The sequence below is a fragment of the Heloderma suspectum genome, chromosome 5 (assembly GCF_057233095.1).
Source record: "Heloderma suspectum isolate Gila_16-S chromosome 5, 16-S_ref, whole genome shotgun sequence".
Classification (NCBI taxonomy): Eukaryota; Metazoa; Chordata; class Lepidosauria; order Squamata; family Helodermatidae; genus Heloderma; species Heloderma suspectum.
This window is the reverse complement of record NC_139462.1, coordinates 111,672,450-111,699,685: the sequence shown is the minus strand read 5'-3', so window position 1 is coordinate 111,699,685 and position 27,236 is coordinate 111,672,450. Positions and strand designations below refer to the sequence as shown.

Genomic DNA, 27,236 nt, shown 5'->3' with positions numbered 1-27,236 from the left:
GGACTGCAGCCTTATTTTAACGTGTGGCTATGATTCAGTTGTAATTTCCCCAGGGGTCCAGGAACAGGGGGAGGGCGTTCACCGACCGCCGCCCCCTGTGGCATCAGCTGTGCCAGCCTTTCCAGCTGGTGCTCTTCGCATGCGCTCGACTACAATCCCCAGCGCCCCTCAGCCAGCGCGGCTCTCGCTCGCCACGCCCGGCTGCCCCTCTAACAGAATCGAACAGGACGCTAGGGGGCGCGGCTTGCGTCCCTCGGCCTGCAGGGGATTCCTCTTTAGTTCGGAGCTCCAGGGCGTATTTCCCTCTCACTCTGGCGACGGCTGCTGGGAAGCAAACGTAGAGAGACGAAAAAGGGAAGAGATGTCGTTCCGTCCGCGTGTCGTTCGAGTGCCGCTGTACACGGGGCGGCGCAAAACGTCTCAACAGCCGTAGAGATAAAGAGCAGCGTTTAAGTTCTCGGCCTACCACCAGTCGCTGTGCGCGTTGCCCTGTTTCCCGGCGAGGGCTGCCCCCGCGCTTTCGATTGGGAACAGGCAGTGTCGGTTCCGCGGCGTCTGAGTGACCGCTCGGGAGCGAGGAGGGAGCCTTGCTCCGGCGACAGCGGCGTCGCGCTCGCCGGGAAGGATGGCGAGGGCTCCGCGCGCCGGGGTGGCCGTGGCGCCCCATCGGGACTCCGCAGCCGCAGCTCCCCGCTGCCCGCACGGTGAGGCAGCTCGAGCAGCGCTGCGCTCCTCGCTCTTCCAGTCCTATTCCTCCCACCTTCCCTCTCTTCCTGGCAGTGGGGTTTAGGAGCGTAGTTGGGCTGGGGGACGACTGAGAAACAATACTGATGATTAAAAAAAAGTCTTAGGCACGATTCAGCCAGAGGTAATCCTGTCTAAATGATCAAGGGGCTGGAGCATCTCATATCGTAGAATAGTGGGGCTGGAAGGGGCCCATAAGACCATCGAGGCCAACCCCCCGCCCAGTGCAGGCATCCGAGTCAAAGTGACCAAGAGGCGAGACCATCGCCCTATGAGAGATGGTCACAACAGCTGGGATTGTTTAGCTTTGTAAAAAGGAGGGTGAGGGGAGACGTGATAGAGGTCTACAAAATGATGCATGGTGCGGAGAACGTGGATAAGGAGACATTTTTCTCCCTCTCTCAAAATACTAGAACCGGGGGTCATCCCATGAAGCTCATTGGTGGGAGATTCAGGACAGATCAAAGGAAGGACTTCTTCACACAGCGCATAGTTAAACTATGGATTTGCTACCACAGGATGTGGTGATGGCCACCAATCTGGATGGCTTTAAAAGGGGGTTGCACAAATTCCCTGGGACAAAGGCTATCAATGGCTACTAGTCCTGATGGCTATGTGCTACCTCCAGTACCGGAGGCAGTGAGCCAATGTACACGAATTGCTGGGGAACATGGGCGGGAGGGTGCTGTTGCGCTCATGCCCTGCGTGTGGGTTCCCGGTCGACAGCTATTGATGGCTGCTAGTCCTGATGGCTATATGCTACCTCCACTAACAGAATCAGTATGCCTCTGATGGTGCCAGTACGCAGTTCTCCACCAGTTGCTGGGGAACATGGGTGGGAGGGTGCTATTGCACTCAGGTCCTGCTTGTGGATTTCCTGTGGGTAGTTGGTTAGCCACTGTGTGAACAAAATGCTGGACTAGATGGACCCTTGGTCTGATCCAGCAGGGCTCTTCTTATGTTCTTATCAACAGTGAAATCCTACACATGTTTGCTCAGAAGTAAGTCCTGCTGAGTTCAGTGAGACTTAACTTCCAGGCGAGTGTGTACAGGATTGCAGGCTTAAGCACATGCTTATCGTTCCTGTTGAAACCAATGGGGCTTAAATATGCTTGCCTTTTGCTGGATTGTATCCTAAGATTTTATTTTGTTTTGTTTTAGGAGCTTACTTATTTTTGCTAACTTCATTGAGCAGTTTTGTGAAGTGGTCGTCTTGCTATGCATATTCTGTGTGATGATTTTGGGCTGTATCCAAGGATGGCTTTACACTAGCAGAAAGCACTTACACTCGTGCAAAGCAGGCCATCCAGTTTTTGTTGACCCCCCTGCCGTCTACTGCATCCTATCCCATACTGTTCCAGAGTTCCCCAACCCCCAGGAGAAAATATCGGGGTGCTGCAGTAAATACAAGGATTGCTGAAAATAGGGTGGTCCACCTTATGTGAACAGAGATGCGTTCCACTAGTGCAAAGCCACCATTAGATACAACCCATAGGAAGCTATATTAATTCCTTAAATCAGCTTCTAACCAATGAGGGAGGTAAAGCTGGGGGGAGGGGGGGAATGTAAGAGACCAGATACTAGCCTGGATAAATCCTGGTTTGGAATATGCATCTGCTTAGTATTTTTGACTGTATTATAAGTCTGATTTGGTTGTTGTACTGTCTTGTCTGGTTTTTTTAAATATCCTCTGCTGTATTTTATTAAGTATTTCAAACTGTGGCCTGGTTTGCAAGTAACGACAACCCATGGGTTGTTTAAACCATGGATTGTTGGGGCCATGCAGAAGCAACCAAACCCTCTGGAATGAGGAACAAACAACCAGAGTTTTAACCCAACAACAAACCATGGGTTCAAAGTTTGTTTGTTCCTCAACAACCTGGAGTTCTGGGTTTGGACGTTACATCAAACAACCAGGAATGGGACGTTTCTGGGTTGTTGATGAAAGTGGATGCGAAGCGGAAATGGCGAGCATGCGGAAGGGTTTACCTCCCCTATTGTTGGTCCAATACTAAAGCCTGTAACATTTATTCTAACAATGGAAAGATTTCAGAATCTGAGTGGTACAGTTTGTCCAGGCTTACACTTAGTGACAAACTGTGGTTAGCTGAAAATGGAAGCAAAAGCTTCCAATCTCCTCCTCATGTCTGCACCAGAGGAGAAAGAGGAAACTTATGAGCCAGGCTCATTCATGTAACACTAACCTATGGTTTGAGGCAGGGTTCAGAACCTCTTTCAGCTGGAGGGTCGAATTCCATTTTGGAGAAGTTCTCAGGGGCCGCATTCCAGTGGTGTGTGGGGCTGAAGGCAAAAGGAGTGATGCTAAAAATACTAACATACTCCAGCTAAAAGCCCTTTATTTTTATTTATTTATTATTAAATTTATTAATCGCCCATCTGGCTGGTCACCCAGCCACTCTGGGCGATGTACAACACACCATAAAACAATTTAAAACAATAAAATTCTACCATAATTTTTTTTTAAAAAATACCCTAACCCACCCCAAATGCCTGCCTGAACAACCATGTTTTTAATGCACGACGGAAGCTCATTAAAGAGGGGGCATGACGGAGTTCCCTAGGGAGGGAGTTCCACAGAGTGGGGGCCACCACAGAAAAGGCCCTCTCCCTCGTCCCCACCAGTCTAGCTGTCCTGGCTGATGGGACAGAGAGAAGGCCATCCGAGGCTGATCTTGTTAAGCGGCCTGTCTGGTGTTGCTGGAGGCGCTCCTTAAGATAGGCTGGGCCGGAACCATATAGGGTTTTAAAGGTCAAAACCAACACCTTGAATTTGGCCCAGAAAACAACTGGTAACCAGTGCAACTCCTTCAGCACTGGAGTGATGTGATCTCGCCGGCGGCTGCCTTTAATCAGGTCAGCCGCCGCGTTCTGTACCAGCTGCAGCTTCCGACCCGTCTTCAAGGGTAACCCCACGTAGAGCGCATTACAGTAGTCTAAATGAGAGGAGACCAGGGCATGTACTACCGATGGGAGTAGATGGTCGGGAAGGAAGGGGCGCAGCTGCCGTATCAGATGATACAGCGCTGTCCGGCTCACAGCTGACACCTGAGCCTCCATGGACAGCTGGGAGTCCAAAATGACCCCCAGGCTGCGGACCTGGTCTTTCAAGGGTAGCCGTACCCCATTCAACACCAGGTCAACATCCCTCAGCCTCCTCTTGTCTCCCACCAAAAGTACCTCGGTCTTGTCAGGGTTCAGCTTCAGCTTATTCCTCCCCATCCAGCCACTCACCGTCTCCAGACATTTGGACAGGGATTCTACGGCCAACCTTGGTGAAGATTTGAATGAGAGGTAGAGCTGCGTGTCATCTGCATATTGATGACACTGCACCCCAAACCTCCTGATGATAGCCCCCAGTGGCTTCACATAGATGTTAAATAGCATCGGGGAGAGGATGGAACCCTGTGGCACCCCAGAAGTAAGTGGCCACGGGTCCGAAACCTCCTCTCCCAGTGCTACCCTCTGGTACCTGCCGGAGAGGAAGGACCGGAACCACCGCAATACAGTGTCTCCAATGCCCATCCCCTCCAAGCGGTCCAGGAGGATACCGTGGTCAACGGTATCAAAAGCCGCTGAGAGGTCGAGGAGAACAAGGAAGGAGCATTCACCCCTATCCAGAGCCCTCCTCATAACATCCACCAAGGCGACCAAGGCCGTTTCTGTCCCATGCCCAGGCCTGAAGCCCGATTGAAATACTTTCTGCTAGTAACTATACCGTAGGAGAGGTATTTCAACCTTTTAGAATGGGGAGAAATCTGTGCAAAAGCCAGGAAACCACTAATCGATTGGTGGTCGAGGGGAAAGGCGTGGGGCCACGTGGGCAGCCCTGTAGGGCCAAATTGGGACTTCAGGCGGAGCCATATTTGGCCCCCAGGACTGAGGTTTTTCACCCTTGGTTTAGTGTGATGTCCAAACACAGCCAATACCTTTATTAGGACCAAGCAAAAATCACAATGACCTTTATGATCTTTGGCTCCCTATATGGAATTTTATTTTCCAGTATTTTATTTCAAACTGTAAAATCTCCACGAGCTTAGTCTCTCTCCTCTCAATACTTCTGCCCTTCCCCCAACTAATCTCAACAAGATTATTCATGGATCAAATGGGAATTTGTAGCCTATTATACTTTGGATGTGCTTAACAATCTTTTCATGATACCTCACATTTGTAGTTAAGCATTACATTCTGCTGATTAGCCATACCGACTGACTTCCTTTGGATTATCAGTTTGAAAGTAATTTTGTTATGAATCACAAACATCCATGTTGACTTTTGCTATTAATTATTGCAAGATTCTGTCGTCTTCTCCCCTCCCCATGTTTCTGCACCCTTTGAATATATTTATTAAAGCTTTATTTTTTTTTAGGCCCAACTCTTCTGTTTGCAAAAATTCTTCAAGGGAAAGAAGAAGGGAGAAGATTTTATGCTTGTTCTGCTTGTAGAGAAAGAAAAGATTGTAACTTTTTCCAGTGGGAAAATGAAAAGGTAAACCAAAAGAATAAGGGCACAATCCTATGCATGTTTAGACAGAGAAAAGGCCTACAACTCCCAGCATTCCGCAGCCAGCTGGCTGGGGAATGCTGGGAGTTGTAGGCCTTTTCTCTGTCTAAACATGCATAGGATTGTGCCCTAAAGATTTTAATAGTGCAGATTCATCCGTTTAATCCTAGAAGGCATGGTTGAACCCAAGTTCACTACTTTTTAGTTGCATTGATTTCAATGGCAGAATTAAGCACTTGCTTAAATCTCTTCCCTTGAAATCAACAACTTCAAAATATTTTACTCTGGTGGGATTCTGTACTTAAACTTATAAATCTCCGGTGAAAAAAGGGGCTGCTAAGGTATTGGATCAATTCCTCCCCACCCATAAAACCCCAAGACAGGGGTTGGGAATATGTGGGTCTCCAGATGTTGGACTACAACTCCCATCACTCCAACCATTGGTCATGCTGGCTGAAGCTGATGGGAGTTAAAGTCCACCAACATCTGGAGGGCCACAGGTTTCCAACCCCTGATCCAAGAGGTGATTTATTGCTGGTATCTATTAGTTCTTCTTTGGGGAGAGGGAAGCAGAGAAGCATTCCTGCCCTCTCCTTTCATAATAGTTGAAGGGAATTAGCTCACCAACTCAGCTACACAGTTATTGTGCAGTCCTGTGCATGTCTATGCATAAGTCCTATTGCTTTCAGTGGGCCTTATTCCCAGGAAACTATGCATAGGATTGCAGCCTCAGAGTCCCTCGTACAGGATCACAGGAATGGATGCTTATAATAATATTTGTTAGGTGGCTCCAGAAATACGAGGTACACTACAAACGTTTTTTTAAAAATGAGCCGTCCGTTTCGGTTTACAATCTAACTTTAATTAAAAAAAATAATAAAAGAAGGTGAGAAAAGGAAAAGAGGAGAAAATCAGCTGGAGATATGAGATGAGAGAGCCAGAAAGAGAATATTTATAATTATATCAGTGCACATCATGATTTGCAGAGTGAACAACAAAGAGAGAGAATTCCCTGGTCCGAAGAATTGGTGATCTAAATTTTAGCAGAAGGGGGAAAGAAAGGGGGAGCAGGAGTGTGGGGTCAGGGAAGGGAAGAGAGGCACAGATCTGAATGTATGTCTCAAGTTTTTTTCAGATACCAAAACCTTGCTCTTTAGTAGTCCTTAATCCCATATGAAAAGAAGCTGGGCAGAGCAGTCCCACCTGTGAGTCGGGGGAAGAGCCGAATGTGGAAGAACTGGCTTGTCCAAAGCCCTGCTGGGCTCATGGTGGCAGGGAGAGGAGCAGCGTTGTTTGGATTTTGTCTCCTTGGTTTTTTGTTCTTTTGCATTACATTCTTTTACATTTTCCCCTCCCATTGCTTTCAGTGGGAGGGAATTTATGTATGGCAGCTCCGAGGCTGCTGTACATTTCCCCAGTTCCAGGGGTGTCTCAGAGAATGGGATGACTTTGGATCCTACAGATTCAAGCCATCCCCTAATCCTCCCTCAACCTGCCCACAGAACGCCCCACCCCTTTGCCTGTGCCAACATTGGCTCTCTGCAGTTTTTGAAGTGGCTGGGAGGGGGTTTGCGAATTTAGACCTCTCTCTATCCTTGGAGGGCGAGATCCGAAAGATACAGTGAGAGCCAGTGTGGTCTGGTGGATAGAATGTTGGACTGGGACTCTGGAGATCCAGGTTCTGTTCCCTACTTGGCCTTGAAGCTCCCTGGGTGACTTTAGGTAAGCCACTGACTCCCAGCCTAACCTGCTTCATAGGGTTGTTATGAGGATAAAATGGAGAGGAGGAGGATCATGTACGCTGCCTTGGGCTCCTTGGAGGAAAGGTGGGAGAGAGGTTTAAATATTTATGTATTTCTGACTGAAAAACCTCAGTTCCAAGTACTGAGGTTGCAATCGTAGGAGGGTGCCTCAAGGGCCAAATGGCCCCTGAGGCGCCCTTCTGCGATTGCAACCTATATATTTGGAACTGAGGTTTTGTTTCAGTTGGAACAAGGACAACTACGAAGCAAAATCTGGAATCTTGTCTTCTTTCTTTTCTTTTTTCTTACTGAGACATGAATTCTGAAACTTGAATCTAGGCTTGACTGGATCTTGAAAACCATATCAGTAATATTCTTTTGGATTTATATCTTTTTTTACTGTCGTTGTTTCTCAGGTATCGGAAGCTAGACTTTCAGCCCGGGAAAAGTACAACCAAAGTCATCAGCCATCTTTCTCTCACACAGACAATGTGGAAAGGTACTGTTTCTGATTGTATGCTTATTTTTGGGTTTTATTAAATTAGTATTTCTTAATTTTAAAAATGAGGTATGGTTTTAATTTGTGATTTCGAAGTCACCACTGTTGTGCTTCTTGACTTACAAACGCCAGCATGTGGACAGTTGGCTAGAAACTAAGGGCTGAGTCAAAATTTTATGGAGCTAAGACACAATCTTATGCATGTTTAGACAGAAAAAAGTCCTATAATACCCAGCATTCCCCAGCCAGCAGTTCTGGCTGGGAAATGCTGAGAGTTGTAGGACTTTTTTCTGTCTAAACATGCATAGGATTGCACCTTTAGTGTTTTTTAAAAATGGCAGTGCTTCTGTAGGAAAAAAAATATTGTCTTCCTCCTGAATTTGGATGCTGCCACCTCTCTTGGCAAACTTCAAATGTTTTCTGTGCTGTGGGTATAAATACCCCATGACACAACCTATTCTAACCTTTTGTTGTTAAATGGCAGTGTTCACCAGCTTTCTGAGATTTTGTTGTTACTTAAATACATGACACAATTTGGAGGGGTAGGATTGGGAAATGTCTGCCAGGCCCCATCACTGCAGGCTTTTAAGAAGGCCCTGAAGACTTACTTGCTTATTCTGGCCTTCTCTTGATCATATTTTATCAGATAGGTTTAGCTGCAGTTGTGTTATAGGTTTTGTCTTATGCTGATGTTTGTTTTGTAGGATTTTTGGCTTTTTATTATGCATTTAATAATATGCATTTTATTGTTGTACGCTGCCTTAGGAGGGCTCCTGCTCTGAAAAGTGGCCTATAAATATTATTAAATAAAAATAGATAAATAAAAATACTTGGATCTGATTTGCACATTATTATTTTAGGGTACCCACTTGTGTTTTTTGTTTTTTTAAAGCTCATGCCTACAATGTCATGTGTAGGGGAAACAATTATGTTTGGAAATAGGTGTATTATACAGGAACACTCCTCAGAAAGTTTGGATTCGCTGCAATACCCTGTCCTGTGTGTGCTCACAGTCTGAAACCCAAGTTTGATGGCGCACACTATGCTGAGCATAGAAAGGCACAGGGAGTGCAGCCAAAAAGCAAAGAAAATTTCTTAACACCAAGGCTGCAATTCTATGCACGCTTGCTTGGGAGTGAGCCTTACTGAACTCAGTGGGATTTAGTTGTGCATCCTATACATATTTATGCAGGTGTATTCCCATTCTATTCAAAGCAAAGAGGAATTCAAAATTCAGTCAAAAGTGTGTCCTATGTCTGCATTATCTAAAAGACTCGCCAAACAAACTAGCATTCAGTCTGCAGATCTGGGAGACTAATCCACAAAATGGACAATTATTCCCAATCCTATTTTGAGTTGAAGCCCAGCTGTCAATCGAGGCTTTAAGATCAGTTGTTCAAGTTGTTCAGCTTCATGGAAAAGAATATACGCAAAGATATTGCCTCTGCCAGTACCTTCGTAAATTTTATCATGCTAATTATAGTTGGCTGAAATGGGCAAATTAGCATCATGTTTACAGATCATGGGAGGTTTCTGATTTGGCTCCCTCTCACACAGGTTCCACAACCCTGACTGTAGCGTGAGATGTGCCTTTTTATAAAGGGCCGTAATCCAGCCAAAGTTCAGCCTTTGCGGTCCCTTTGATTCAAATGGGAGAGAGAAAATTATGTCCTTAACTTGCCCATTGAAGTAAACGAAACCTATGAGTGCATATGTTGCTTTGGGGTGGTGAAATAGAGGAGCCACTGTTGTTGCTTATGTAGAATAGCACTGCAGAACTCAGACTTCCCCAGAAAGCCACACCCCTTCCTTGGGCCCCACCGACTTCCCCCACCCACCAATCATTTGGTATTTTCCTGGTTTTTGTGCAGTTTCCCCCCATTCTGAAATGTCTCCCTTAAGGCTTACTTCCTGGCAGTAAGAACTGTAAGCTAAAATATGCTTTTGGCTCTTTCACCACTGGAGTGTGGTCCCTCGAGAGCGTTTCTGAAACGGAATTTCACCCACAGGCTGCACCCCTGATCTAGATTCTTCAGTGTAACACTGCCTTCCCCAACCTGGTGCCCTCCAAATGTGTTGGACTACAACTCCCATTATCTCCAGCCAGCAGGACCAATGCAAGCAAAGACAGGCCCCTGCCCAAAAAGCTTACAATATAGATGGGTGGGGACGTATACCAAAGCGCAGAGGAGCTGTGGGGGAGGCAAAGAATGGAGGCAAGCAAATGTAGGTACAGCTATGATCATTCTCCACATTGTTTTCTAATATAAGGTACAAGGAGTTCATTACCTTGCCACTATTGGAAAGGAAGTTTTGCAGAGAATGCCAACAGCTGCTCTTGCCGCCGGAGTGGGGAAGACACTCTGGCCATCCGGTACTCCATGATGTCTCTGTTGCCCAGCTGAAAAGACCTAGCCAACTCCTCAGCCCCCTGGAGAATAAAAAGACAAATGCACAATATCTGTTTACTGACAGAAGTTGCCAGTTCTTGCTGGACCTAATTGTTGCACAGGGATTCAAAAGGGTGCTTTGTGTTGGTACCCCAAGGTAAGTCACTCAGCGCATTTCATCCCAATAATTTTTCTTAACAAAGGGATCTAGTTGGTAGCTCTGTGGGATTTTGGCTTTAAAAGCTTTGGCTCAAGGCACTTGGCATGTTTGAAGCAGTTAAGGGCTTAATCGTGTGCTTGTTTAGGCAAAAAAACCTCCAAAAATTCCCAGCATGCCCCAGCCAGCAACTTTTTTCTGTCTAAACATGCATAGGATTGCAATGTAAGAGAGAGATTTCTTTCTAAAGTTAGAAGCATAGGTAGGACTTCATCTAACCAAATAGCACCAGCCTTATCTGGTTAAATAATGAAAAAGTGGTTTTTGGATGTTTGCCAGAAGTGTTAGCAAAATCCACGGGAGGTTTCTACATTTAATGTTGGTTGTTGGTGAAACAAAGCCTTAAAATGAGTACTGTGAATCTGAAAATTAAGAAAATTTCACTAATTCATTGAAGATTCTATTGGATATTTCTAAACTTGGTATCAGATGTTAACAAAAGCCTGAATGGCTTTAGGTCTCCTAAGTTTTTCCTCAAGTTATGTGTCAGGTAAGGCGAATTCTTTAATACGGCAGTTTTCTGAATACTACCAAGCATATCCTTGGGTGGCATATAATGGATCGGCCTCCAGAGGAGGCTAGGTGCAAAGTAACGAACAATAAGTAAAATCTAAATATTTTTATTTACAGTCTACTGCTCACAGACAGATATAGATATAGATATAGATATATTTAAAGAGACACACACACTGTATGCACTGTAAAAATAAGAATATATACCGATGTATCAGAATGGGGCCAACAAACAATCATGGATGATCTGGTCAGGACAGCAACATTTAAAAATTTCACAACTTGCTCAGTAACTGAAATATTTGAACCTTCAAGTAAAATGATCAACAGAGACTCTAAGAATTGTCCAGGAAAAGACTGTGTGAAAGGATGTATTAACATTTCTGTAGCCCCTCGATAAAAATAGCAATTAAGGAGAATGTGCACAACAAACTCCCCCTCTTCAAACAGTAAGTAGTCATGGAGCAGCATTCTGGTGCTGATAGAAGGATCACAGATTCAATTCCTGGTGTCTCCAGCTAAAATGGATCTCTACTACCAGGTCTGGGAAAGAGCTTAGCCTGAGATCTTGGAGAGCCACTGCTAATCAAATGAGCAATGGTCTGGTTGAGTGTAAGGCAGCTTCATGTGTTCATGCATTTGGTGGAGGTTAGTTGGATAATCTCCATGAGGTGTTGACTTAACCTCACAATGGTGTAACTTAGTGGTTCTCAAATGTTTTCACTTGTGTCCCCCTCTAGATTTTCTCTGTCTTGTGGGACAACCCCCACCTTCACTTCCAAATGTAAAATTTAAGATGTTCAGGTTCTCAGCAGTAACAAACAACAATTATTTACTTGAAGCATTCTAGTAAAGGAAGCATGCCTCACAGTATAAGCTGAGTCTCTTCGTATTCAGCCTGTGAGATCTCGGGGGGGAAGCTGAAGCCTGACAAGTTTAGGTCTCCATATCTTTTGCTGCAGACCTTGGAGAAGATGGTTAGTTATTTCTTCCAGGAATTGAAACTTTCATAACTTGACCTTGTCCTTGAAAGCTTCAAAGGTGGCCTCACCCATGAAGAGTTTCCCCACAGATATCACCTCAGTATAGAAAATTGTATGTACCATGCGTGTATGCTTTCTCTTGTACTCCATTACCCAGAGTTGATACTGTACAGGAAACTTGTGATGGGACTCATGGCTTTGGTCTGAAAAAGAAGTTGCTTTCCTTGTTTTCTTTTTGTATTAGAAAGAGCATTCTGTACATTCACTAGCTATTGTCTTATGTTTGTTTGTTGTATGTTTAAATGGCTTCATGTTAATTTTTAAGGCTTCACGAATTGATCAAATTCCAAGCATCACATGAACAGAAGATCTGCATTAAGAGCCTCTTGTTAGATATTGATTTCAGGTAGGGTTTTATTAAAAGTTTTATGCGCTCTTCATTAAGATTTCTCAGATCAGAAGCTACTTCATTTCCAAGCTTCCTCACTGGAGACGTGATTCTCTATGCGGTGTAGTTGAAGAACTGATACGTTCTTAGCCAGTTAAGGCAGCACTTCCGTTGCTTATTACCTTAACTCATTTTCTAGGCAATTAAGAATTTAATAACTTCTGTATTGTGTTGCACTTGTGGCCATGATGCATCTGACACCTGCTAGCCAAGCTGATGTGATGGCACAGAATGTTACTGAACATTCTCAGGCAACAAGGTGGGCAGAATGTCAGTGAGAGTAAGGCAGATGGTTGGTTTTGTTGGGATTAAAATATGACACTGTCCCTAGGAACAGGAATAGCTTTGTGGGGCAGACTGAGGGGTGGAAGAGGTCCCTGGTGGGAGGAGAGGTAGCTGAAGGGAGGGTGCAGAGTAGGCTGCCTTATTAAGAGGGAGGGATCTGAGGGAAGAATAGGTGGCAGATAAAATAAAAAGGCAGAGAAGGGAGGGAACAGAGGCAATTTCATGTATTTGGCTGCAGATTTATTCTCCTTTTTTAATATAATGAAAATAATTACTTTACAGGTATTCTCAGTTTTATACAGAGGAGGACTTCTGCCACTATAATATGTTTAACCATTATTTCTTCGCCGGCGAGGTAAGGGCCAGCCAAGTTCTGTCACAATTTTATCAGGGCTACATCTTATGGAGCATGGTGCTTATAGAACATATATGGAAATAAATGTTGGGAGCTGGTGATTAGAAAAGTATAACTGTGCTCTTTTGTGTGGGGACCTGCTTGTGGAGGCTCTAAATGGCTTGCATAGGTAAGGGAATGAACTTTCATTTCAGTTTATGTCCTGCCTTATCTCAATATGACTAAGGGCACAATCCTATGCAAGTTTAGACAGAAAAAAGCCTACAACTCCCAGCATGCTCCTTTTTTCTGCCTAAACTTGCATAGGACCCTAAATGAAACATACCATAAAAACCATATACCAAATGAAATCTCTGTGTAAAACAGAGAAATTAAAAGTTATTCCACGGAAGAGGGCCACAATATACATTGTGTATGCTTATATATAATTACTCTGAATAAAATTTACAAGGATGTCATACATTTAAATGCCTGTCCTTACAGTCATTTTCCAGTTTTTCTGAGATTACAATTCTGCAGTGTTCAGTGAAGAAGCAGAAGTTCCAGTTCAGGTTATTACTGTAGGTTAGTTGAAAGGTCCCTCCTTACAAAGGGCCTAGAGCAGGCATGATGAACCTCCATCCGACGGGCCAGATACAGCTTGGAGTGGTTCTCCATCTGGCCCACCAGCTTCTTCCCCAGGCCTTGGCCTCTCCCCCAGCAGGGAAAAGCTCTTATCACTGATCAGCTGCTGATGGGAGATAAGAGCTTCTCTCTGCCAAGGAGAAGGGGAGGAGCCTGGGGAGGAAACTGCTGAGTGATTCAGTCCTGCTTGCTTCTGAGGCTTGTCCTTCTGAATAGATGTCCAGAGACTTGTCCTGCTTACTTGTGAGTAGACATGCTCCTCATCATTGCTTTTGAATAGATGTACAGAGGGCGTGTTCTGCTTGCCTTTGAGTAGGCTTCAAATTGGTAAGAATCACAGTTTCCCCACCCATGTTGTGCCCCCCCCCCCCCCTTCCCAGTTTGGAATTCAGTCCTTGGATTGAAAAATGTTCCCCAGCCTGGTCTAGAGAGACCAGATAGCTTCCCCTGGAAGTAAAGGAATCTTTAAAAATTCTGGAGGCAGTGTTTCACACATGAGCCTTCTGTGGCATTTCATTTTAAAGAAATAAACATGCAAATCAGTGTGTGGAAGAAATAAGGAGAATTGTGAAATGTGTTCTGTTTTTCTGGGTCACTTTTTGATCAGATGTTCAAAATCAACCCACTGAAATTGAGATGTAATACATTTGGGGATTCTTCTGGTCTACCTTACAATGTTTGCAGCTCTTCTAGGAACTATTCCCATCACAATTTCAAGTTTTCCTACGTAATCCTGAGAAGAAGAAACATTGTTCTTTGCAACAATGCTGGGCATGCTGGGAATTGTAGGACCTTTTCCTGCCTAATATGCATAGGATTGTACCCTAAGTCACTCATGTGGAATGAATGATTGTAGGCCAGAGCCCTAACTTGTGCTGTGTGGCTACACATGTAATTTTCACACAAACTGAAACTGAAAACAAGGAGAAGAGTTATACTCAAGACCAGAAGGACTAGAAACTTACCTTTCTTGTTTTTAAGTAAAAAAAACTAATCATTCCAAGCTCCTCTCCTAGATGGTGAGTTTTCACTTAAAAATGGAAAAAGTGAATTTCTAGCCTTTGTACTTAAGTAACAATAAAGCAACACATGCAGGTAGGTAGTTGCCTGCTCAAGCTGTAAACCTATTTTTCCCTTCCAGTGTTCTGACCAATGAGTGCAAAGGGACTGGAATGATCAACAAGCAATTAGTACATATTTATGACGTTAAAACTATTTAATGAAATAATATACATTTATATACGTTATTGCTGTTTCACATTGTCTTATAATTACCTTCCTGGGGTCCCATTTAAGCCTTTCAGTGTTGCAACATTTCAGGTTATGGGACCTGGTTGTGTTGACCTGTTCAGAGAGGCCTAGTCTGCCCCTGAAGCAGAATGAGGTGCCTACGGACTGCACCACTAAAGATACATTTTTTTAATGCTCCTCCACGTAAAAAAACCTTCTTGCAAATAGAAAACGAGCACATCAGAGAGAGAGGTTATAGGCTGCATCCCCTACTCTGCAACCAGCATGGAACTGCAGGCTGGTTAAAAAATGTGCAAGCTATTAACTCTTGTGGGCTTATTTACAGTACTGCTTATATCATTTCATTCTGCTGCCTGAATGACCCCGACTTAAAACTCCACTGAGAGAGATGGGATGCGTAACATTCCTTAGAAGGATGAAGCCTTCCTGTCAATGTCATGGGATCTTTGTTGCTTTAAATCCAGACACATTTCCCCATTGTCAAATGACTTTGGAGGTGACTTCTAGAAGTTTTAGATTTAAAATATCAAAATGAATCAAAATGCTATTTTGATCCAAAGAATTGCTTAGCTTCAGTTGCTCCACATTTCCCTTGGAGCTGAACCTTGGGTTTGTTGTTGTTGTTCAGTCGTTAAGTCGTGTCCGACTCTCTGTGACCCCATGGACCATAGCACGCCAGGCCTTCCTGTCCTCCGCTCTCTCCCAGAGTGTGCTCAAGTTCATATTCATTGCATCGGTGATGCTATCTAGCCATCTCATCCTCTGCCGTCCCCTTCTCCTTTTGCCTTCAATCTTTCCCAGCATCAGGGTCTTTTCCAGGGAGTTTTCTCTTCGCCTTAGGTGGCCAAAATATTTGAGCTTCAGTTTCAGTATCTGTCCTTCCAATGAGCACTCAGGGTTGATTTCCTTTAGGATTGACTGATTTGACCTCCTTGCAGTCCAGGGGACTTGTAAGAATCTTCTCCAGCACCACAGTTCGAAAGCATCAACTCTTCGGGGCTCAGCCTTCCTTACAGACCAGCTCTCACAGCCATACATTGCTACTGGGAAAACCATAGCTTTGATTATACGGTCCTTTGTCGGCAAGGTGATGTCTCTGCTTCTTACTATGCTGTCTAGGTTTGCCATAGCTTTCCTCCCAAGGAGTAAGCATCTTTTAATTTCATGGCTACAGTCACCGTCTGCGGTGATCGTGGAGCTCAAGAAAATAAAATCTGTCACTGCTTCCATTTCTTCCCCTTCTATATGCCTCGAAGTGATGGGGCCAGTTGCCATGATCTTAGTTTTTTTAATGTTGAGTTTCAAACCAGCTTTTGCACTCTCCTCTTTCACCCTCAACAAGAGGCTCTTTAGATCCTCTTCGCTTTCTGCCATTAGGGTGGTATCGTCTGCATATCGGAGGTTGTTGATAATTCTCCCAGCAGTCTTAATTCCGACCTGTGATTCATCCAACCCGGCGTTTCTCATGATGTACTCTGCATATAAGTTAAATAAGCAGGGCGACAATATGCAGCCTTGTCGTACTCCTTTACAATTTTGAACCAATCGGTTGTTCCATGTCTGGTTCTTACTGTTGCTTCTCCAAAAAAGAGGAAATGCATCATGAAAAAAAGAGGGCCAGATCTGCATGAAATTTGCATAGGTTAGATTTAAATATATGGATGCAGATGGAGGAATAATTACCATTATTTAAATGGAAATACAATAGATCTCACCATAGTGGAGGAGACTGTGACTTAAAGGCCCCAGCTCGCCCTCTTATGGTTCTTTACCTTTAAACTGGACTTGGACTGGACAGACCTTCCAATAAAGGATGCTTTCAAATAGAGGACTTTTCCTCTAAAGACTCTATCTTTTCAAATAGAGGATCCTCCTTTGTAGAGGATCCTTTGTAGAGGATCCTCTACCAAGTAGGACACCTGACTACTCCTGTTTCTTAAACAGCAGCCTCTCATGCCACATGGCCAACTGCTTTTGAATCTGAGAGGATTTTCTAAAGCAACTTATGATGTAGTCTGTTCTGCAGAGAAAAAGTTCAAAATTCCAGCTGGGTATTTCTGACTCCCACATATCCCCACAATAGCTCATTGGATCACAGAAAGTATGTTTGAAATGGAAGTTAACCCTGATGTCTTGCAGGCTGCTTATGAAGTATGTCGGAAATTCTTGCAGCAAGACAAAGGCAAAGATGTCATCATGGTGGCTGATCCTCCATTTGGAGGCTTGGTTGAAGCGTTGGCTTTTAGTTTCAAAAAGCTGGTGGCAATGTGGAGGCAAACAGGAGGCGCAGGTAACTATTTTTAATGTGGTTGATGGAGGGGTCATTGTTTCAAAATGATTATTTGATTTTAGGAAATGACTGCAAGTTTTGTGACTGTATTCTAATTTCAGTTGAATATTTGGCAATATTTACAGTGGGCTATGAGCTTTAATTGGCAGACTTATCAAGTAAAGCTTTAGCTGGAGACCAAAGGGGCAAAGGCCACTACAAAAGTGTTTGTGAGGGAAACTGGTATTGTCTGTTCCTGTTTTACATTATGAAAACTGCATATTAATTTATTTTGCTTACTAGATCCTGCCAGCAAAATGTTACCCATACTTTGGATATTTCCATACTTCTTTGAGGCACGCATTCTTGAATTTTTTCCAAATTTCTGTATGCTGGATTATCAGGTATGGGCAAATAATTGATGGCATTGTGAAGTAGAAAAAGTGCATGCTTTGTCATAAACATTTGAGTGCCAACAAACTTAATTATGTTAAATTAGCATGTACCATCAAATGAGGGGATGTATTCATTGAGCATATACCATATAGAGTTCAGTAGCAAAGGCAGAACATCGTTGCTAGCATTTGTTCTGTTGAGGCTGTGGTCAGCATCTACTTATCCTAGAACCCCATTTTGAGAAGTGGGTGGGGGGAGGTGGGCTGGAGCCTCAACTCCCAGCCCTCAGGTGGCCCACTAGCAGGTTCTGTTGCCATTAGGCATAAAGGCTCATGTAATATTTTCAAATAGTTCTAATTGTTCTAAATAAGCCCAACAAACATTTGTAATGTAGCACTGGTCCAGATGTTATTTTGAGTGGTTGTGGGAGTCCACCTTCATCCAAAATATAGCAGTGTGGTTTTTGGAGGTCCCCGGAGGTCATTTTGGAGATCATTTTTTTCCTGACTGGTATTTTACATTTTGATTGCTTAGCTGGAGACACTAAGGGTGCAATCCTATCGATTTATTTATTTTTATTTTTTATTATTAAATTTATTAATCGCCCATCTGGCTGGTCACCCAGCCACCCTGGGCGATGTACAACATACAATAAAAACAGTTTAAAACAATAAAATTCTACAATAAAAACATTTTCTAAAATACCCTAACCCACCCCAAATGCCTGCCTGAACAACAGCGTTTTTAATGCACGACAGAAGCTCATTAAAGAGGGGGCATGACGGAGTTCCCTAGGGAGGGAGTTCCACAGAGTGGGGGCCACCACAGAAAAGGCCCTCTCCCTCGTCCCCACCAGTCTAGCTGTCCTGGCTGATGGGACAGGGAGAAGGCCATCCGAGGCTCATCTTGTTAAGCGGCCTGTCTGGTGCTGCTGGAGGCGCTCCTTAAGATTCCGCCCTTAGTGCTTGGAAGCCCCTGAACTGGGAGGCTTCCGATCATCCAGTGCAGGGTGAGGGGAGCAGTGGAGGTGATGTTTGCTTCCCCATCCTCCCACCCTGCATATTTTGCTGAATGGGCTTTTAAGACAGTATAAACGGCACTTCAGAGGGAGAAGGAAGGAGGCTGACAGAGGCTCAGGAAACTCCTATCCTGGCCTTTCCAGACTCCTCCCCTCCCTACCCACCGGAATGCCCCTTTCCCCCCTCTCTGTGGTCGATTTTTCCAACCGCAGGGGGCAGCAGGCATGGTTCGCTCTGTACCAGCTATGAGGGGGAGGGGGTTGTATCTCCAACTTCCCCTTCCAAGGTTGGAGTGCTGTCTCTGACATCAGAGGGGGAATCACCAGTATCCTATGGCCCATCAGGCAACATCTAGGGGCCGTAGGATTTCTCCCTAAAGGGTGGGGGGACTCCATTTTTTTTGTCTCTAATGAAATGTGAAAACTTAAGATTCGCTCCTAAGTACAGCCCACTTTTTCATGGTGGTGATAGTCCCCAGTAATTTATTTTTTATTTGCTGGGTCCAAAAAAAACTTGTGCACAGGCACCAGGGTGTTTCCTATTCTGACTACAGCTTCTCACTCACAATGGAAGATACTATGGAAGGCATCCCTCCCTTCCAGGCGCACACATCGTTATTCTAGGGATGCTTTTCAACAGATCCGACAGATCTGTAGTAGGAGTGGGAGCAAATGCAACTCGTGGATTGAAATATGGAATAGTGACCCTGTTACAATGGGTAAAATCCAACCTAGGTCTTACTTAGAGTAGACTGACTGAAATGAATGGGTCTTAAGTTAGTCATGGCTAACTCAAGTCCCATGCACTTCAGTCAGTCTACTCTAAGTAAGACTTACGTTGGATTTTACCCACAGTGTGTAAAACCAGAAGAGTATGTGTGCATCTTGTCTTATATCCCTGGGATTATTTATGAGTGTACCGAAGTAGGAATGTCTAAAAATTCTAGGTGTAGATAGATACACTTTCTTCCAATAATTTTAATTTCAGTTGTAACTCTTGGATTTTATTATAGTTGAGCCCCTGTGTTTTATGAAGTGAGTCTCCCCCCCCCCCTTGTAAATTGCCCCAAGCACCTGTTAGGCAGAGGATATGATTCATAAATGTATGGTTTGTTTGTTTGTTTGTTTATTTCATTTCTATACCATCCAATAGCCAAAGCTCTTTGGGCAGTTCACAAAAATTAAATAAAAACGTAGCAGTTTGGAACTTTGTTTATAAAAGTATTTCAATGCATTCCCCCCACCCACCCCCCTGCCCCGGCTTTATTTCCTAGGTGGACTATGACAATCATGCCCTCTATAAACATGGGAAGACGGGTCGCAAGCAGTCTCCCGTCCGCATTTTTACCAACCTTTCACCACAGTTAATAGCCCTTCCTGCAGAAGAAGGATACAGGTAAAGTTTCTCTTCGGCTGAATAGAGCTTTACAAAATTAAATTTTTACAAGACAGAGGTACTAGTAGTGGGTGGTTCGTCTGCCCGGCTAGGTGATATTCAACCTGTTCTGGAGGGGGTTGCACTCCCCCTAAAGGATCAGGTTCGTAGTTTGGGGGTGCTCTTGGATCCAGAACTGTCACTTGAGGCACAGGTGAACTCAGTGGCACGGAGCACTTTTTATCAGCTTAGGCTGGTATACCAACTACGCCCTTATCTGGACAGAGATAGCCTTGCTACAGTTATCCATGCTCTGATAACTTCTCGTCTGGATTACTGCAATGCGTTATACGTGGGGCTGCCTTTGAAAACGGTCCGGAAACTTCAGCTGGTCCAAAATAGGGCAGCAAGATTGTTAACAGGGACTGGCCTGCGAGCTCATATTACGCCAGTACTTTTCCAGCTGCACTGGCTGCCAGTCCATTTCCGGGCCCGATTCAAAGTGCTGGTGTTAACATTCAAAGCCCTTAACGGCTTGGGGCCAGGTTACCTGAAGGATCACCTCCTCCCATATGTGCCTGCCCGGACCTTAAGATCATCCTCAGCGGCCCTTCTCCGTGAGCCTCTGCCAAAGGAAGTGAGGCGGGTGGCTACTAGGAGGAGGGCTTTTTCTGCTGTGGCACCCCGGCTCTGGAATGAGCTCCCTAGTGAGGTTCGCCTGGCGCCTACATTGTATTCCTTTCGGTGCCAGGTGAAGACCTTTTTATTTTCCCAGGCATTTTAGCATTTTAGCTTTCTAAATTTTTATCTTTGCTGTTTTAAATCTGTATTTTAAACTCCTGCACTGCTGCTAGGTTTTATTGTGGTTGTATTGTTATATTGTGGTTTTAATGTTCTGTATATTTTAAATTGTTTTATTGTGTGTTGCTTGGATTTAATTTTTGTGAACCGCCCAGAGAGCTTCGGCTATTGGGTGGTATAGAAATGAAATAAATAAATAAATAAATAAAATTATTTTTTAAAAATAATACTTAAAAACAAGCATTGATGTAGCTTATTGAGACATTAGTTTACTCAGTTTTAATGTTGCACCATGAAATAACCTTGGAGTAGGCTAACAGGTCTACTCCAAGGGTTATTGAACAGGTCTATTAGGAAAATATTTTTTACTTAAATTGCTTTTAGCTGTTTATGTTGTTTTAGTTTTTCTGTGTTAAAAATTTTAGACTGCTTGTATTATGTGTTTTTGTAATGCCGGTGTATTTTTATACATGGTTGTAAACCGCTCAGAGAGCTTCAGCTATGGGGCAGTATAGAAATCAAATAAATCATCATCATTTTGACTGGTTTCTCCCTGACTGTCAGGTTTTGCACTGTCTGCCAGCGATACGTCAGCTTAAACAACCAGCACTGTGAAATCTGCAATTCATGTACATCCAAGGTAAGTGAATTTGAGAAGAGTTTGAGTAGGAATTGGCCGTTAATTTTGGTTTAGTACAAATAACTTCAGATGGAAATGAATGCAGTCAAAATTAGGGGTTGGGGTGAAATGGCAGGGGAGATTGGAGGGGATTGGGGGTGGGGAGGCAGGGAACCCCAGAGAGGAAGATATGGCTGCAGTCCTATGCCCACTTTGGGAGTAAGTCTCTTTGAAATCAGTGGAATGTAGTTCAGAGTAAACCTGAATAGGATCAGGCTGTGAATATCTCAATATTGGATTGTTGTTGCTGCATCTATATACCAGCTTCAACTAGATTCTGCAGAAAATAGAAATGAGGACCCTGTGAAGCATCCCAGCAGAGAAGGTGGGATAGTGAGGAATGGGTGGCAGGCTGCAACACTCCTCTTGTTCTCTCCCATCCCACCTCCCAACAACACTTGTCGTTTGTATAGATGTGCTAGCCTTGGCTCCCATGACAATTCTGATGGTCAAGAGGTTGACATACATATGACGGAAAGAAGGGTGTTGGGAGACTGATTGGCCCTCTTCATTTTTTTAGTGTAAAGTGTAGAGTATGAGTGGGCAACTGGTGGCCTTCCAGATGTTTTGACCTACAACTCCCATGATCTCTCAGCATTGGCTATGCTGGCTTGGGCTGATAGGAGTTGTAGACCAAAACATCTGGAGAGCCTCCCTTTTCCCATCCTGGTCTAGTGGCTCTGTACTATTGGTAGAAACCCCGAGGCCCATGGCTTACATATATGGCACCCCCTCCCCCAAATATTCAGGACTAGCCACACTGGAGGCAGGACTCACAGATAGGCATGTATTCTTATGAGAAAAACAGATCTAATTTTTGTCCTTGTTCTGTTGTATGCCAGCCTTCCCCTACCTGGTGCCCTCCAGAAGTTTTGGACGAATTCCTATCAGCTCCAGCCAGCACAGCCAATAGTCAGGAATCCTGGGACTTTGGGCCCAAAACATCTGGAGAGCACCAGGTTGGGGAAGGCTGTTGTATGCCATAGTATAGTATTTTTTGTATGACTGCAAGAGAAGAGAAATGCGCCCATTTTGAGCTTGCACACTTCTTCCTATACGAGGAGTACATTGAAGAAATCATTTTGCCCTTCCAATTAAGTCAGAGATTCTAATAGAGCAGCTTTCCCCAACCCGGTGTCTTCCAGATGTCCTGGACCACAGCCAACGATGGTTTGGCCAAGTTGGTTCGAGCTGGTGAGAACTGAAGTCAAAAACATCTGAAGGGCATCATCTTGGGAAAGGCTATAATAGAGACTTAAGCAATATACGCAAGGAAAAAATGTACTTTGGGCTTAAAGCAGACAGTAAATATAGTAAAAACCAGATAACTGATGACACTTCCAATCATACTGTTTTAAAATCTGTGCACAACTTAATTTTTTTTTTAATAGGATGGGAGACGGTGGACACATTGTTATCTTTGCAAAAAATGTGTAAAACCCAGTAAGTATTTTTAATCACTTTTTACTATACAATTCACAATCGGGGTGATCAAGGTCCAACTACTATTAAAATTTTAAGTTTGCATGTTTCAATACTCGGCAAGACAAGCCAGCTTATATACCAGTCTCAAAACAAACCACTTTTAAGAATGAGAGACCTTGTCTCTACAGCCAAGAAATTTCTTCTGTGTTGTGGAAGGACCCAGCTGCTTTTGATCTCAGTTGCGCAGTATTTCCTAAGCTGGCTGGAGGCCTGAACAGCAGCCCTCCTCTTAGGGCCTTGGGACACACTGTAACATTTTGATCCAGGTCCCACATGTAAAACATAGGCTGCGTTTGGATGATCGTAGCGGGGAAGCAACCATTGTGGCTGCTCCCCTCACCCCCACGCATGCTGTGTGCGTGACCGCCATTTGCATTTTTCCCTGTGCTGCAGCACAGGCTGATGTGTCGTCCAAACCCAGTGTGCAGCACGGAGGGCTTTGTACTCACCCTACAACCCCTACTGCACATCGTGACTTATAGGGTGGAAATGATGCCCCCGTGCTGCACCGCACGCTGGGTTCGGACGACAAGCCAACGTGGTTGCAGCGCAGGGAATAATACAAATGTCGGTCACATGCGTGGCATGTGTGTGGGCAGAGGGAGAAGCCACAATGGTTGCTTCCCCCGCTGCGATTGTCTGAACCCAGTCGTAAGTGTTTTTACAATGCCTTTAGAAATGGTCCCTCTAGGGTTTGGAATTCTGTCTGGATAGAACAATTTATACACCCTCAGCGTTACTGTTTTCAGAACTGTAAATTGCTCATTTATCTTTGCAGCGTGGATTCACTGCAGTGTTTGTGATCACTGTGCTCTTCCCAGTCACTCCTGTAAGAACGCTGATGTGGGATGCTTTATTTGTGGAGCAAGAGACCATAAACGCAACACTTGCCCTAATCTGCATGTGGCTAGGAGAAGTTACCAGTAAGTTTTGTTATGTGAACACATTTGTTTGCTTATCTCTCCAGAACAAGCTGATAGGCATCTTTTTTTAATGAAAAACAGAGGCTGGGTTTTCCAAACAGGGCACTGGAGCTCCTAAAGCATCAGGATACTATAAATATTTGAGGTGTTTTTCCACTTCCACAGTGAAAACTTCATTTTTTTTTTTTTTTTTGTGGATAAGTATCACAAAGTACTAGTAGATTTGCAGATGTTTGCTACAAATATAAAAAGAGGGAAAACACCACCATGTTGCACAAGCTGTTGTGCTTGTTTTGGTTTTTATATAGCATATTTTTATTAAAGTCCCCAGTGGCTAGTTAAATATATATCATACAATGACAATTCAGATTTGTGCTTTTGAATGTGGAACATGATGCATAATTAATTGCATAATGCAATATAATTATCAAGATCCATTTTGCAAAAATCCACATATCTGTGTTCTATCGTTCTCTGACCTGAATATGCAGTGCCAGCATGCATGAAATGGAAATAGTGGATGATGATGATGATGATGGAACAGGTTCCATACATCTCCTCTTAACAGGCAAGGGAAGATGGAAACTCTTTGTGCTGTGTTAGAGCTGGCATTGGTGGTGCTGTAGCAATTCTGCCCTTCAAAGTGCTTTCAGAATCACACAGTGAGGTTGAAGATAGTGTTATCACCTTTTAGGAAGTGTGTGCTTTTTTAAGATTCTAGAGCTGTTAACTGTTTAGAAAACTAGAGATATGAATTCTACTAGATTAGAGAAAGCAGCAATTGGTATTACGTGTCTTGCTTTGCAGAGGTGCCAAAAAGACAAGGCAAAAGAAGAACAAGGTAAAAGCAAATGCTATGAAAAAAACAGGTGGAAAGAAGGCGAGAACCGCAGCACAAAGAAAGAGCAAGAAATAGAAAAGCTCACTCAGTCTCAGTGTTCACACCATTCCTTCATCCAGTGTTCTCCAGATATTCATCTGGGCATTGACAATTTGAATTGCAATATTGAATAGTAAATGAAAATGTCACCAAATTGAGGTTCAACAAAACAGCTCAGCCGGTCAATATTATAAATTCTTCAATATAATGCAGACATGCTTTGAAGAATGCAGAACCAATGGAATTTATTTTATACATGTTAATATATTTTTGTAAAAAAAAAAAAAGCATGAAGTCATTAAAGAGTTCTCAGTGTTTCTTCATCTGTTGGGAGTCTTTGAAAACTGTCCATGTCTTTCTAAAAATGCTTTACAAAGCAGGTGGCAAGGCAGGAGGCTGAGCATAAAGAACTGCATGGAAAGGGTGCACCAGTTAAACAGTAGGACAAACCTGTAATGTTCCAGCCTGAATGAGATCTTACAGCACAGATAATGCCAAATGCAGGGCAAGGAGGAAAGGCAGTGAGGTAGCAAACCGCTGCCAAAAGAGGTATATTTCTATTAAGTGATCCATAGTAGATATTTTGCACCCACCAAGTGGTTCCGAGGGAACGGCATACATGTAAATATGACTTGTGTAAATGACCACCTCTGTAATGCCTTACATACAAATTGTTGTCATGGGGTGTATGCCTGCTACACCTCTGGAGCATTGATAGCCTGTTCATTGGGAACAGCAGCCTGGACTTCAAGGCCTTCAGAGAACAACTGGTGGAAATCTGGGGAGACACCGTGCACTCAGTTGGTGCTAACAACCAGCTTCCTGGGAGGCCTGGCAAGACAGGAGGTCTTTAATCTCTCTCCAGCAGCTGGAGCAAGAGCTTCCTGTCTACCCAGCCCACCAAGGAAGCTGTTCGAAAGCACCACGTGCATGCATTGGATCGCCCCAGACTTCTGCCAGCCGTTCCCTGAAGGCCCTGACGCCACCATGCTTCACACTTCTCCACTCTTCCTTTGGGAAGGAGAGGCCCTCTGGCGTTCTGAATTAGCAGTTCAAGGCATGTAGCTCAGCTCTTTCAAGGGCATGGCATACTTAAACGCAGTACTTGATCTGTGCACATCATGGCCAGCAGTTGAAACGAGGCAACTTCTCAGAATTCCTGTGGTAGGGGTGGGAGAGGCTTGAAGGTGCTGACCCACGTTCGAGCAGGCGCCAAACATGGGGGCTAGAGTGACGCTGTTGGCTTCCTCCAAAGGTAGACCTAGTGTCTGAAAAAAAAAGAAGCAGCACTATCCATCACCGTCTGACCAAGAGGAAAATCACTCCTGACATAGCTGGGAGTGAAACTCAGAGGAGCCAGGTTTACCAGCTGGTAGCACCACCCTCCAAGAGCCTAGCCCTGAATTCTCTTCAGCACCAGGCACCAGGTCTACCCAAAGTGGCAGAAGCAACTTAAGGAGTAAAATACAGGAAGCTGAGCAATTGATCGGAGATGTCAGGGATTGAATCTGGCATCTTCTGCATAGAAAGTAGGTGCTCCCATCAGAAGGTGCAACCTCAAATCTAATCAAGCCAATGTTGCCTGCAGAGAATGCCACTATGCATTTTCCTGCACTGCCACTGAGCTACAGCCCTTCCCTTTGCAAGGCAGCCACTGTCAGCTCCATTTTCTCCTGAAAAAGAAGGAAGTCAATCTCCGACCCTGCACACCGTAAGCATTTCCTGATGGGGTTCCCTACATGAAGCTTAAACCTCGTTCGTTGGCCACTGGCCGGTGATCCCTTTGAGCCCCTTGGACCAGATGCCCAAGAAGCTTATTTTCCACTTGCAATACATATCTTGGAGTTGAACATGCTACAAGGCACTAAAGAGCTCTGTGTGTTTCATGGAGATGAAAAGGTCACACTTCACCTGGATCCCACTGTTTATAAGCAGTGGGAGCGGGCACTCTTCAAGCACCCTTCACCAGTGTCAGTGCAAGCTCTCCCACTACCTGAGGCAGCAGAAGAGCTGACACCGCCTGCCCGCCTGCCCCCAGCAACTGCTGCTGCTGTGACCGCCCCAGCCACTGTCCACCTGGCCTGTGGCTGGCTTTGAGCACCCCCTTGGAGCAAGCCAGAGGGCGGGCTCTCTGAAGGGCCATGTCAATGGGCAAAAGCAGCCTCTGCAGCTCTTCAGAAAATTGCCCAATCTCAAATGGCTATCTCTGGCTCGACAGAGGTCTGGGCAGCTGCTCCAGAGGAAAGCTTTTTCAGCATGCCACTTCTTGGCTTCAAATTGCATCCTCCCAACCTCACTTTGCAACAGAAAAGACGTGGGGGCTAAGTCTGGGAGCTCAGTTGTCTTAACTTGACCTTCTATGTAAGTCCTGTGAGCACATATGAACAGGGAAGAGCCACTGCTCTACAAATGCAAGGAAATAGAAATAAAATTATCACCCAACAAGTGTATTGTGAATGGCTATGGTCGATACGATAATTATCACTGTCTGTACTTTCTGCCTTTCAGTTCCTTCTGACCTCATGGTGTACAATTCCAGCACAAAGCTTTTACCACTTGCAGAGACGTCCCTGCCAACCATGTGTATGTGTATATATGCTGGGGCTAATTTGAGTGGTTAATGGAGACTGGAGACACCTGCAGAAGGATTCGGTGATAGAATCCTGACATGAGAGAGAGGACTGTATTCAAAAATGGGAATACTATTTTGGAATTTTCCCCCGTGTAAAAAAATGGACACACAGTCGAGAGATGCACATTCCCCAAGGCCTGTTGGAGATATGCATAATGGCTGGAGAATGTTCACAGTTCCCTCTTCATGAACAGATTATGTGCACA

General features: G+C 44.4%; 1 protein-coding gene across 2 annotated transcripts; it reads left to right on the top strand.

Moving 5' to 3' along the window:
* The first annotated feature begins 214 nt into the window (after positions 1-214).
* ZCCHC4 (zinc finger CCHC-type containing 4) lies at positions 215-24,721 on the top strand. 2 transcript variants are annotated; one of them, XM_084857002.1, is made up of 13 exons: positions 215-704; positions 5,132-5,250; positions 7,424-7,506; positions 9,778-10,053; positions 11,935-12,015; positions 12,625-12,697; positions 16,712-16,862; positions 17,145-17,245; positions 19,530-19,651; positions 20,996-21,071; positions 22,502-22,553; positions 23,374-23,518; positions 24,326-24,721. In XM_084857002.1, exons 1-13 carry the CDS (start codon positions 626-628, stop codon positions 24,432-24,434), a joined length of 1,467 nt encoding a protein of 488 aa, XP_084713128.1. In that variant the 5' UTR covers positions 215-625; the 3' UTR covers positions 24,435-24,721. The 2 variants fall into 2 exon arrangements, with proteins under 2 accessions (XP_084713128.1, XP_084713129.1); XM_084857003.1 differs by lacking the exons at positions 11,935-12,015; positions 12,625-12,697; positions 19,530-19,651 and having other exon boundaries at positions 348-704.
* Positions 24,722-27,236: the final 2,515 nt, after the last annotated feature.

Coding starts and splice junctions, on each gene's coding strand:
- ZCCHC4 (XM_084857002.1), top strand. CDS start 626: ATGGCGAGGGCTCCGCGCGCCGGGGTGGCCGTGGCGCCCCATCGGGAC. Junction 10,054..11,934: donor CTTTGTGTTGGTACCCCAAG/GTAAGTCACTCA, acceptor TTAATTTTTAAG/GCTTCACGAATTGATCAAAT. Junction 22,554..23,373: donor CAAAAAATGTGTAAAACCCA/GTAAGTATTTTT, acceptor TTATCTTTGCAG/CGTGGATTCACTGCAGTGTT.